General features: G+C 40.7%; 1 protein-coding gene across 1 annotated transcript in view; it reads left to right on the forward strand.

Moving 5' to 3' along the window:
* tacr3a (tachykinin receptor 3a) overlaps positions 1 to 10,198 on the forward strand; it is a 47,751-nt gene extending 37,553 nt beyond the window's left edge. The window contains exons 4-5 of the mRNA XM_050044682.1: positions 5,634 to 5,830; positions 8,413 to 10,198. Of these exons, the coding sequence (XP_049900639.1) occupies positions 5,634 to 5,830; positions 8,413 to 8,746 (531 nt within the window). The 3' untranslated portion in view covers positions 8,747 to 10,198. The remainder of the gene's footprint in view (positions 1 to 5,633; positions 5,831 to 8,412) is intronic.
* The last annotated feature ends 2,976 nt before the right edge of the window (positions 10,199 to 13,174 follow it).

Consider the following 13,174-nt stretch of genomic DNA (forward strand, 5'->3'; position numbering starts at 1 on the left):
TTTGCTGTCGATCCAAGGCAAGCAGGAAATGAGGTTTGTGATTGGCTGGCCGTAGCTGTACATTTAGGGCAAGCGTAAAAAGGATGTTTGTGATTGGCTGAGCTGTACATGCAGGTCAAGCTAGGGAAACTCATGGGGAAATTATATCGTCAATATCGTTGCCTTTTGGGATATTAATATCTTGCATGTTCATATCTCGGTATAGATACGATAACGATATATCGTTCAGCCCTAATGTGTATAATGCTTAATATGATAGGTGCCATGTAATTTATTTTAGATAATCTTGAAGAAATGCTGTTTCTACTTGTTCCCTTTTGGATTGTTAAAAATGGTTCATAGCACAGGCACAATAACACTTGTTTGCTTGTTTAGGGCACCAGCAACATTTAAAGACAGGGATGACGAGTTTGAATGCATGTTTAAAATTAGAGGGCACTTTGCAAATAATTTAATTGTATTGTAGTGCTTTAGGTATATGTCAAAACAATGAGTCTAAGTAGAGAGTGTGTTAAAGCAGATACATAGTCTAAATGCTCGAGAAGCCAGTCACATATAAAATATCCTGTGTGTTTACACATTAGTTACTTGGATTATATTGAGTTCTCTGGCAGTCCAAATATGGACTGTTTAAACAAGACCCAAGAGCACTTAGCAAATATGTTTCTCCTCCTCAAGTTTATTTACATATTTAGCCTACTGGGGATCTCTTTTGCAATGATGGGATAGCTTAGCTTTAAAATAAGGCATTAACAAGAGAACTAAGAAAGCAAAGAATACAAGAAGTTCAACACTTCCGACTGTTAAATGAATTGATCCTGCTGATATGAATTGTGTGTGTAACCAATGTCTGATAGCTTTTTCATCTGTGCTATAGACCTGTGGTAGACGTCACATACTATATATAGTAAATGGTCACACAAGCCCCTTTTACACAGCCTCTTCAAGGCGGGAATGCTTTGCCATCATTCTGTATAAAAGGTATCATCGGTGAAGAGAGAGATCAGAGTTGTCTCACCTTGAGCATTATGTGTGCAACCAGGTCAGCCCATATAGACATCTGTGAAGCTGTGACAAATAAAGGACTGTGTAACGTTATAGATAGATGTCAAACACATTTTTTGACTCTTTACCAGCAGTTGTGGTCAACAACACCTTGGATAACAATGGAGTGCCATCCCTTACAATTGTAGAAGGCTGGCATGTCTTGATGATGCCACCAACACACATTGGATATTCCCATTTGGCAAATCTGTCCATTGTCCTCTGAAGGTGTCCACCATTCAATAGATCAACATAGTGTTTAGAAAGGGCCCTCTCCAATGCTGCAGTAACTTGGCGTACCAACACACACATAGTGGTGACACTGATACAAAAAATACAGCTAATGGATTGATATTCATGTGGGGTAGCATTCCACTCCAAAGCAATGGCGAGTCGAAACCACGGTTCTAGAGGCTGTAGACAGTTTGTTGTCCTGCATCTCAGGTGTTGCTCGAAGTTCCAATACAAAGTCAAGTATTCCACAACATGCAAAAATGACTGTGCCACTTATCTTCATCATAACTGTTGGGGACATTCAGCAGAAAATGGGCCTGTGTGGTCTCTCTCTTTGTCCTCCACATTCTTCTTTAGGAGACCAGTGACTGAAAGGAACCAAACATCACAGAATCTTGGTACATATTTGGTCAGCACCGCTTAGTTTTACCGTTTGATCATGTTTTTTTCAGCCTCCATTTTTACACTACCAAAAAAAGTATGGCACCAGCTTCCTGTCCACAAATTCTCATATCACAGCTTAACAGGGCACTAAAACATACTTCTAAAGACATTTTAGGTGAGAGATGGGCAACACAGTAACAGAATCTTGGTTTATATCTGATCAGCGCTGCCTAGTTTTACTGTTTTACCTGAGTTTGGTCTGAGTTTGATAGCGAAAGGGTGGGGTTTTTCTCTTGATCCACATCTATAGTATTTGTGTCTGTGGTGTTGAGCATACAAAAATGTTAAAGTACAATCTTTACTTGGGAAAAACAGCCCTAGAGCCAGCGAAAATCTGCTGTGGATTTAAGCTGAGAGATAAGCAGGGAGATCAAGGTGCTGGTAAGATGGAGAGAGGTTCACCAAAGTTCATTTACAGATACTACCCACATTGATATGTAACAAAGCTGGTTGAAAATCAGCAAAGTATCCCTTCAAAGACTTTATAGCCAAGCTGTTTGTTACCAGCTGGCAAAATCATGTAGTTGATAGTGGCTTAAAAAACATTCATGTAGGTTTTGCCATCGTTTAACCTCTGAGCTACGAACTTCTGAGCTGAAATGCAGTTTCACTTTTACATAACTGCAGACAGATTTGACTGATTCAGTGCACATACTTTAAATAAACACACTGGATTCCTCACCTTCCCCTCTGAACACCCCTCAGTGCTTTAATACACCACTGAGAGCGTGTCACATGCAACGGAAACATTTACACTGCACCCGTAACAACGACTTTGCACTTCCCTTACAAGCCTGACTTGTATCGTCTTGAGAGAATCACAGCTTTCATTATATGTCCACACTATCATCAAGCAGACATAGTGACTGACTGCTTCACCACTGTTTAGCAGCCACCTAGCATGGTTTACATCTTGTGTTATGCCATAAACTTCTTGAAACAAGCACTCAAAACAAGGGGTGCCAGGACTTTTGTTTGGATTTCAGGAGGGACTCTGTTTTGTCTCCGGCGGTGTTCCTCAGCAGCCAGCCTCTGAGGAGCAACACTGTATTATGAATAGTGTTCCTGGTTATCAAACAGACAATACATCATTGACTTCACTTCCAGTTAGAAAAAGAGATTGAAAGATTAATCCAAAGATAGATAGATGAGGGATTAAATTACAAAGGGGCCTGCAAGTGAATGATATTATCTATGTAAATACTGGAAGCACTGTTTATTATCATTTGTCTTTCTCCTGTAACTTTTATTTCCAGTAAAATGCAGCCCTGTATTTCAGTAAGTGCATCCATATTGGACAATTCTGCACCTTTCAGCTTATGCCCAATGCCAACACAGGCGGTAGTGTGCCCTACATGGGGCAAGGTGAAAGTAAAGATGGCAGCAGCAGGGGACCAGCATTCAAATCCTGTTTCGAACCCTGCAAATAATGTTTGCATTTTTATTAACCATAATGGTTTTCCCGTACTTTAACAACACCCCAGGCAAGAATTTAAATATTGAGGATGTTGTCTGGTTGGTGAAATAATGAAACGTACCACTATAACTAATGGCAACTAATTTTTCTAATGGTATTAAATTTATATGGCATTTTGAATGAGAGTTAATGGTGAAAGTCTAAGTCTAAAATTATCTTTATTAGCATATTGTATTTGTGATTATAATTAATAAAAAGGTTTACTGTCATACAAAACATCCGGTAATTTTAACCTTGTTAATGGCGGGCAATAATATCAAACTATGAAAACATTCTGAACACCCTAATCAGGAATTAGGAGATTAGTTTTTATGGCATCTGCTCTGAGAGTCCTGTTGTACGGCCAGAAAATCCAACATTTCTCTGAATTTTAGTTTAATTTAACTGACTTACTATTCTTACAGTAATCTAAAATGGTCTTTGGTCAGCCCAGTTGCCCGAAGAAAATGTAGGCATTGTACATTTCTGCAAACCACATGTCTGTTTCATTTGCACCTTTCATTGGTACTATATCAACATTTTTAAGTGATGTCATATAAGAACTAAATTTGTCATCTGGAGGTGTAGGGGGTGATGGATGGTGTGTCACTAAGAGACTTCTGTTTAAGAACAAACAACAAAACCGGCTGTGATTTAACAAGTTACTTGCTCCTCTGTTTCCCAGGGGCCATATTCACAAACATTCTGAGAATACTCTCCGAGAGCTCCTAACTTAGCCTAAACACTTTAGTAAGGGGTCCAGGCCAAGGAGTGATTTAGAAAAGTTCTCAGAGGAACTCTGAGCAAGGAAGGGACAGAAACTTTTACCCTAGTGAAGAGATGTGGTTGACCCTGTTGCTACGTATGACACATTCTTTTAACAGATGTGATTGGTTGTCACAGACACACCCTCTTGTGAGCCTGCAAGGTGTGGACACCCAGTGGACATTAACTGCTGACTGTGAAAGTGTTGTCATTGTTAGTGTGATCATTTTATTTCTGGCATTGTAATGTTATTGTGTTGGGTGGGAAATGTGTGTGTATCTATAATGAGATCAACCCCAAATATCCCTGCACGATCTATTCTGTGGCATTTCATTAACTCACTGCCATCCAGTGTTTGGGGAATCTTTCTCCTACCTCTTTATCTTTCTGATATTTTCTCCTCTGCTTAAGAAACTCTTAAGCTTCTTAAAAATCCTCCTCCCTGCTCTTGACAGTTTTTCCCCTCAGGAGTTGAGTAGTATGTGAATAAATTTTATTTATACAAGGACCTAGTCTTAACTTTAAGGGGGAAATGTCACAATTCTAAGAATTTTCTTTTCAGTAGGAGCAACTCTTAGCACCAGGAAGCTTTGTGAATACAACCCCAGGTCTTTTAGCCCCCAAACGTGGATGTTTTTCAGTGACCTGTCGCTGTTTTTCCAGCAGGGATAGTGTAAGGAAAAGCAATTGTTTTTTTACCGAGACATCGCTGTATTTGTAAAGTGGGTATTTTAAGCCAAAACATAATCTTTTCCTAAACATAACCAACTGGTTTTTGTATCTGCTAACATATCTGCTACATAATAACGTAATATAATGTGTCCATGGTTGGCAGAAATGTATAATGCCAACATTTTGTCAGGGGATTAGGTTGTTTTGGTGTGAGACGGAACCTCAACTCCGACTCTCTGGTTTCAGCTTGTAAAGACGGTACATTCCTTCAGAAAGCTGGACTATGCTCACTTTGTTTATTTAAATGCCTAAAAACCACCCTGTTTTCCTTCAGTGTCTTAAATAATGCAATAGTCTCTGCAGATTTGTACTCAGTTGTTGTTTTTCACCGTGCTTTGTACACTCAGATGGCTCCTTCTTCAAACAAGACAACAATTTCAATGATTATAACTCTTGTCTGTTTGAGTATTTTTTCCTTTGTGTTGTTAGGTGTTGTGTTTTGTGGTTTGCCTTGTCCTTTTGTTTTCTATTTCTCCTGGGAACCTCTTGAAAACGAGATGATGAAAACTCGAGGAATTAATCCTAATGCAGTGAATTTAATTTGAGTTTAGACTTTGATGTTACATTGCTACTGTGCTTAAAAGGTTTTGGCGTACATGGTCATGTGACAAAGCCCCCTATGAGTTTCGATTAGATACGAACATGTTATTAGATCAAAGGAACAACAATTTACTGCCCTGCTTTCCATTACAGCCTTATAGTGATGCATCACCTGGCTGTTGCCTTCAGTGTGATGTGACTGGCATTCAGAAATGGACTGAAATGACATGCTCCACATTCTACCCCCCAAATATTCATTAGTTTTAAAGATACTGCAGTTTTCTTTACAGTGTAACTTCCCTGACTCACACACTGCCGTCTTTCACTCTCTCCCTCACTGCTTCCAGGAATCCTAAACACAGCCAACAGTGACAGCCTGTGAATGTTTCTCATCATCGTTCTCTCCTTCCTCTTGCAGGTGGTGAAGATGATGATCATAGTAGTGGTGACCTTTGCCCTCTGCTGGCTCCCCTTTCACGTCTACTTCATTGTGACGGGTCTAAACAAGCGTCTGAACAAGTGGAAGTACATCCAGCAGGTCTACCTGTCAGTGCTGTGGCTGGCAATGAGCTCCACCATGTACAACCCCATCATCTACTGCTGCCTCAACAGCAGGTGGGTAACAACAGCATGGTGCTGACAATCTAAAAAAACTAAATATTTGATGTTGAACCTGGGCATACACTGAGCCCGCTGTAGAAATTTTGTTTTGATCTAAAGCTCATGATTTATTTGTTCACACTGTACGGTCCGATCATCAAGCCACAACCTGAGTGCTCACACTATACATGTAAAATAGAAAATTGGCCTCTACGGACTGTTCCAGCTTTTGACAATTGCAAATAAAGATTCAGTTAAAAGTTCTGGGGCAGGTAGAAGTTTGTCTGCAGGGATACTGCTGAAAATAATGTAGAGAGAGACCTCCCAAGAAGAACTTCAAGGTCCATTTCTGCAAAAACAGATTTGTCCAAGTATTGATTCCCTCTCTCCCTGTCTCCCTCTTATTTCTCACACTCACACACACACACACACACACAAGTTAGTGAGTTAGCAGCACCAACAAACCAGACTGAGTATAAGCTACACTGCACAATTGATTGAGTGATAAAAAGGCACTGACCTTGGGGAATCTGCTTCAACTGTGCAAGAGCCTGACGACAGCCAGCCAAAATATCTGATATGTGAGAAATTCATCTAAATATCTGACAGCCGGTCAGGAGCAGCTGATCAGGTTATGATCGGTCCTCGCTCCACCCCAGTACACTGCACGGCAGACAAGGCCTGCCGAAGCTGAAATTCAGTTTGACTCTAAAATGAGTTGCAGGGCTCAAATATCAGGCTCAAATCACACAGTGCATGTCCAGGTTATTTATTTTTTACATAGCAAAATGAAAACTACAACGGACTAGAAAACATAACAAAGAAAAACTCAAATAAAAGAAAAAAGGAAAGGAAAAAAGCTGCAAGACATACATACCCTCAGTATTAAAATGTTTCAGGTGTAAAAGGCCTCAGGTAAAGGTCAGTTATAGGACAATTATTTACCTTTGAAATAGTCAATGAATGGACCCCAAATGCTCCAAAATCTATTGGATGCTGCAAATTTATAGGACCGTATTTTCTCCATTTGTATGATAATAAGCATTTCATTGAGCCAGTTCTGGAAGCTAGGGGATGTAGGTGATTTCCAGCTGGTTAGATCCATCTTCTTGGCAGCTACAGTCCAGAGCATCAATGCTAATTGTTCCTCAGATGTGTAGTTCAAAGTCATCCCTGAGCATCCAAAGAGTGCCAGCTCTGGATCAGGGGGAATGTCTGTCAGTGCCACAGAACCACTGAAATATTTTGCACCACTAATTGTGTAGATGAAGACAGAGCTATAAAAGGTGCGTCAAAGAGCCCTCTGCAACTTTACATCTGTCGCATAGTGGAGACAAAGACGGATACATTTTGTTTAATTTGGTTTTTGAATAGTGGAGTCTGTGAGTGACTGTATTGAGTCAGTCATCAGTGCATGCCCAGTTTGAATGTGACCACAAAAGTGTAATTGATTTCGTTGTTACATCACATCACTGAGTGTAATTAAGTTCCATTATATGTTATACTAGAGGATACAAGTCAGGCATGAATTCATAATTTTAATATGACATGGCAAAGTGACCAATTTAGTAAGATTAGTTGCTATTTTGTTTGTTTGTTTTGTTTCCTTACATTCTCTCCATTCATCCCTCTGGGTTTTTACTTTAACCATCGTCTTTGGGTTTATTAGAACACAAATGTACTGTAGCGTCTTTCAAATGATGAAATTATTTTTTAACAATGACAGCTAAAATTACTTTTTATAGACTGAATATGACAATGTGACTGTAAGAACTGCCTCTAGTGTAGTAAGGCTATCACATCCCTGAGTCTACTCATAAAAATAGATTTTATTCTTTAAAAAAAATATTGCTTCTCTCAAGCATCTGAAGCCTCTTTGGAGTATGAATGAATACAGCCTCAGTGCATTCAGAGAAGGATCCGCAGCCAGGCTCTCAAGTACTGTTGGTTCCCCGTTGAGTACTCTCACAGTAAATACTCCACTTCCACACCAACTGACGTGCTTTTCATCACCGCACAAACATTTAGACGTGCATCAGTAACTGGCTTTTTAAAAGCTTCAGGGACACCTCAGCACAATCTCTTCTCAGCTGAGGAGCCAACCTTTTGGTACAGCACTGTGTACAGTATATTCTGCTTCTGGTCTTATTAAAGGTCCAGTGTGTAGGATGTAGTGGCATCTAGGGGTGAGGTTGCAAAACTGCAACGTCTCCCATGTGGCAAGCGTCAAGGAGAGCAATAGTGGCTGACACAAACATGCATGTGGCCCTATCTGGAGCTAGTATTTGCTTTGTCCATTCTGGTCTACTTTATGGAGGAGAACCATCTCTATATGTAGATGTAAATGTCTCATTATAAGGTAATAAAAACACAGGAATTATTATTTTCAGGTGATTGAACACTACTAGAACATGGTTATAGATATTTTATAAAATGTCTGCCCGTCCCTAAACCTTATACACAGGACCTTTAAATGAAAATATCTTTAAAAATTTAAACATTTATTTCTTTTCCATTTTATTCTTTCTATATTTTCCTTACAATAACCTGCCTTGTGTTTTCCAACCATTCCCCTCTCCCTCTCGATGTGGCACCAGATTCCGAGCTGGCTTCAAGCGAGCGTTTCGTTGGTGCCCGTTCATCAAGGTATCCAGCTATGACGAGTTGGAGCTACGTTCTACGCGGCTTCACCCAACACGCCAGAGCAGCATGTACACGCTGTCTCGAATGGATACCACCGTCATGGTGGTTTATGACCCCACCGAGGGAGATGGCGGCGCCAGCGGTGGGTCCGGAGGGAAGCACTCCCTGTCGGCTAGGAAGAGGAGCTACATCACGTCTCGCCACTCCGAAGTCTCTGGATGCAACGGTGGCGATGCAAAAACGCAAAATGGAGGAGCTCCAAGCGCTCAGCCTGAGGAGTTTTCTTGAAGGGTGTTCTCACAGACTGACACACAGACATGTAAGAAAAGAACACACATAATACTCTGTACATACAAATGGTGCACAGGCCGTCGCTTAATTTAGATGTAAAAGCATTTTATCGAAGCAGTTACTTTAACATGCAAAGAATGACCAAGTGGACACAGAGATTATTAATATTTTAGCTCAATGGATAATATTAAAGATATCCTGGAGCGTGGATGGATCACTGAGTGGGCTTACTGGGCACAGGTGTGAAGTTCAAGGGGTCAGTTTAGAGTGAATGTTATTAGCAGTTATTATTTGAAACCCACACAGCTTAATCAAAAGTAGTGAAGCCTCTACTATGGTGTTTTTGTTTGTGTGTTTGTTTGCCCCATATCCTTTAATATTGGAGCCAGATTGTGATGCAAATATAATTTATTTTATGCTTGCTTATTTTCCACTACATAATACAGCTGACAGTATTAGGCTACAGTGAAGCAACTTAAGTATGTTTCACAGCAGAATAGATATCATGATATTATTTTGTATGTTTTTCTGTGCAGAGAGCTGTCACTGTGAGACTGGCTCAATTTGCGAGCAGAGTTTACACACAGGTCCCAAAAGTGCAATCATCATTATTAAAAAAGGACTGTGGTTTGTAAATTCCATATACTCTCTTCCATCCACATGCATGGGTCACACCACAACTGTGGTGTTTGTTAGACGTTTAGGCATCAACAGGAGAAGAGTTTATTTCATGTCGCAAACTGCAGCTTGGTGAAACAGGCCTCTGCTTTGGAAAAGATTCATACAGCCTTCCCTAAGTTCAGGGTTTGTTCTCGACTAATAGCATAACCATGAAGTCAGAGTTTACTTGCAAAATAGCCTCCTAAAAAATCTGAATTGTTGGCTAGCAACTAGGGCTGGGATGGGTGGTGCTAATATAGGGGGGCCTTTACATGTCTGTGCCCCAGGAGCCCATTGTCTCATAATCCATCCATGCTGGGGAGGACCCTTAACAACATTTGAAGTGAACAATGCTGAACTTGTTAAATAGTGTTAAAATATGCCTATCACAACTTTTTTCCATGACCAAGACAAGACGATGACGAGGGGATACTGACATCATTTAAAACAAACTGACTAAATCAACACGTAATATTGTTGACTAAAAAGACAAGAAGGAAATTTAGTTTGAAAGAAAGGACTTTACTGAAATCTTTTTCTTCTTTTCCTTTTTTTAAATTACAAAATGTCACAAAGCTCTGCCCACTCTCCTTTCAGCGCCCATTAACCAGCTGCTCAGACAGGTCACATTGCAACAGAGAGCTCCATATCCAGCTCACAATCTGCAGTGACATTTTCAGCATCTGGTCTATTTTCTCCATCAGCACTACACCAGCAGCACACAATGAGCACAGTCAACCTGTTCTCATTCCCAGGTCGTCAATACAGACGCTATGTCACACCTCTCAGTGTGTGATACCGATGCACAGGGCACTCTTTAGCATGTCATTACAGCTGAAACACATTGTAACACATGGTTAATGTTGTGAAACAGTCGAGATTAGGTTTGGGTAACAAAACTCCTTGGTTAGGATTAGACAAAACATGTTTGTGGTTAAAATGACTACATTTATTATGTAGAGTGTAAGTACGTCACTTCAGTTACATCATTGCCCAACAACCATACGTACATAACGCTACATTAAAACAGTAGGATGTAGGTACGTAAGTCACGTGACATTATGTGAAAAGCAGCACATACTTTTGGTTTCAAACGAGATACACATCGCCGTCTACTCTGTGAAAGTCATGTTTTGTTTGACCAATCTACCTCCCCTCTCTCCCATCCCATACAGCCTTTCTCATTGAGTACTGCCATGGATGGGTTTACATTGGAGTTGGTTGAAAGCCTGGTGGCCTGGCTCATAGACATGTTAAAGGGTGTCTTTGGCATCAATATCACACAGTGAGGGGCGTGATAAAGTGTCAGTATTTGAAAATCGCACAATCAGAATGGGCTGGTACAGTAGGGACTTGGGACTTGGACTTTTTCCACCAAATTAGTGTATGTATGCGGTTTTTAAATGCAGGAAACCCCACTGATAAATAATTTCTGGTGTGTCACATTCAACGCGACTGCTAGAAAACAAGTTTTTAAACAGTAAAAAGCAGTATGGATGCCTTTTAAAATGTTACAGTCATTGCTTCTTTTTATATCGCTTACTTACGCAGTCTCTCTTTAGAAATTGGTGCCAACTACATTTTAAAAAAATGTTTGGACACTGCTTGGATGGAAACAGATGAAATATGTGGCAGCCCATCATTACATCACACCAGCAAAGGGGCTAAAATTAGCGCATCCACCCAGGTGTTGAATTTCCATCACTGCCGATCAAAGTCAATCAGAGCTTGAACCAGTAAATATAGTAATTTGTTAAATACAAATGCTAGATGTTAGCAGGTGTTAGTGGGTTTCTTTGTCCAGTGGAAAAGGGGCTTTACTTATGTTGGAGTTAACAGTGACAACAACAAGGCTTTGTTCAGTAACATCTTCCAGAATATCAGAGCAGAACATCTTCCAGGTCTGGATATATTCCTTTAAATTATATCATCAAAACACAAGTGCACAAAGCTGCACTCTCAATCATTCAACCTGTGTTTGTCATCAGATAGTGATAAGATAATATCTTATGTGAAATAGCCAGTGTTTGACTAAAATGACAAAATTATTGGTTTTGGATTGACCAGACCAAGTGGAATGTTTAATATAATCTGATGACTTTATAAGATTAAAAATACCCAGAATTAAAGTCAACAAAAAACAGACTAAAACAGTATCAGGCTGACTAAATATAATTTTTTTTTAAAAAAAGGACAATTGACGCAAGACTAAGACCAGGACTACTTTTTTTTTATGTTAAAAAGCAGACAAACTTAACACTTCTAATACAGTATTATCATCTAAATTCAAAGTGCTACGCCTTAAGTTTTCTCCTTGTCCAGTAAGAGTCCCTCTGCAATAATGAAACACTAAGTACCTGTTTCATTACAGAACATTCAGCTCGGATCGAGATTAGCATTTAAACACAGTCAGCACACTGCACACTGTTTCATGAAGGTCTGGGTCCCACGGTTCAAATGATTGACAATGAAATTAATCAGTTCCGCTTGTCGTTTTGCTGCTCTGAGTGAGAGATCATCTCACAGTGGAGATAATCTGAAAACACGCCATGGTGATTGTAATTCTGTAAGTATGTCATAGTTTCATTTCCATCTGTAAGTATTAACTGCAAACTTTATGTGACGCAGAGAATTTACTCTGCAACTATTTATGAATGAGGGGCAGCCGAAATTCACCGATGGAATGGCTGTTGTTGATTAAACTCCATTTGGCTCTATATGTGGCTTTGAGTTTGGCTCTGCAAGTACTGAAATGGAGTTTGGCTTTCAGTTGTGTAATGGTTGGACATGCTGTGCCTGTAACTGGCATTAAGCCAGAGGCAAAATCCAGTGTACATTTGCGCACGCCAATAGACAGGCTGCTGGAGAATGGACAGACTGAAAGCAAACAAACCAATGAGGGCCTCGTGGGTCGATGGCTGTCATTTTTACAGTGATAAAAAAAGCTGCACATTGAAGTGCAGCCTTTGTTCTACTGTATAGTGTTCTTTTAAATGCCTTCATACAAAGCAAAACAGTTCTATCTCACACAGGCCCCACTCTGTATACTCTATACTCTCCTCCAATCATAAGCAAGCATGTGCGGTGTTCAGCAGCCACCAGCCTGTGAGGCTTGCTGGGCGCTACCCAAGTTTAGATGTCAGCAGCGGTCGGATCATTTCAGATGTTCGACCTGAGGCTTCTCTGCGATGAGAGTGAGCCGGAGCTTGAGATGCATAACCCTCAGATCCTAATCCAACTGCCAGAATTCTGCTGCTGCCTTCGGCCATCCCCACTGAGACAACAACTTTGTTTGCAGATGATGATTACAACATTTTATCGGTGTCCCGCAGGAGTCCACAGCCGACATCTCTCTGCTGAGACTCCCCACAGTGGGTTGTGTTGGCCCCCGAGCATACAGGCAGGTTGGCAGGAACCCTCTGACTGTGGTCTATGCACAGTCAAAGACATCTGTATGGTAGTGTCGTGGTTTATGCCCTGCCTCTTCATACAGTTCCATCTCTTGGACATGTCAGGCTCTTCTTCAGGGTCTGTGCTCGCTGGAATGACACAGGACTGTTGAAAAGGATTGGGTGTATGTCATGTGTGTTGCGCCTGACTCCACCTTCCTTAAACCTGTGTGTACCCATGCTCCTCGATGACCAGGAAATGTGATATGCAGGGTGTCTACTGCTTGTCTTTCAACCCCTGTGGATTAGGCTAAAGCTCCACCCAGTTCGGTTGCTTCTCACCTGGGCAGGCTGGGGCCCCCAGGTTCTCCATTGT

Source organism: Epinephelus moara, chromosome 5 (genome assembly GCF_006386435.1).
Source record: "Epinephelus moara isolate mb chromosome 5, YSFRI_EMoa_1.0, whole genome shotgun sequence".
NCBI lineage: Eukaryota > Metazoa > Chordata > Actinopteri > Perciformes > Serranidae > Epinephelus > Epinephelus moara.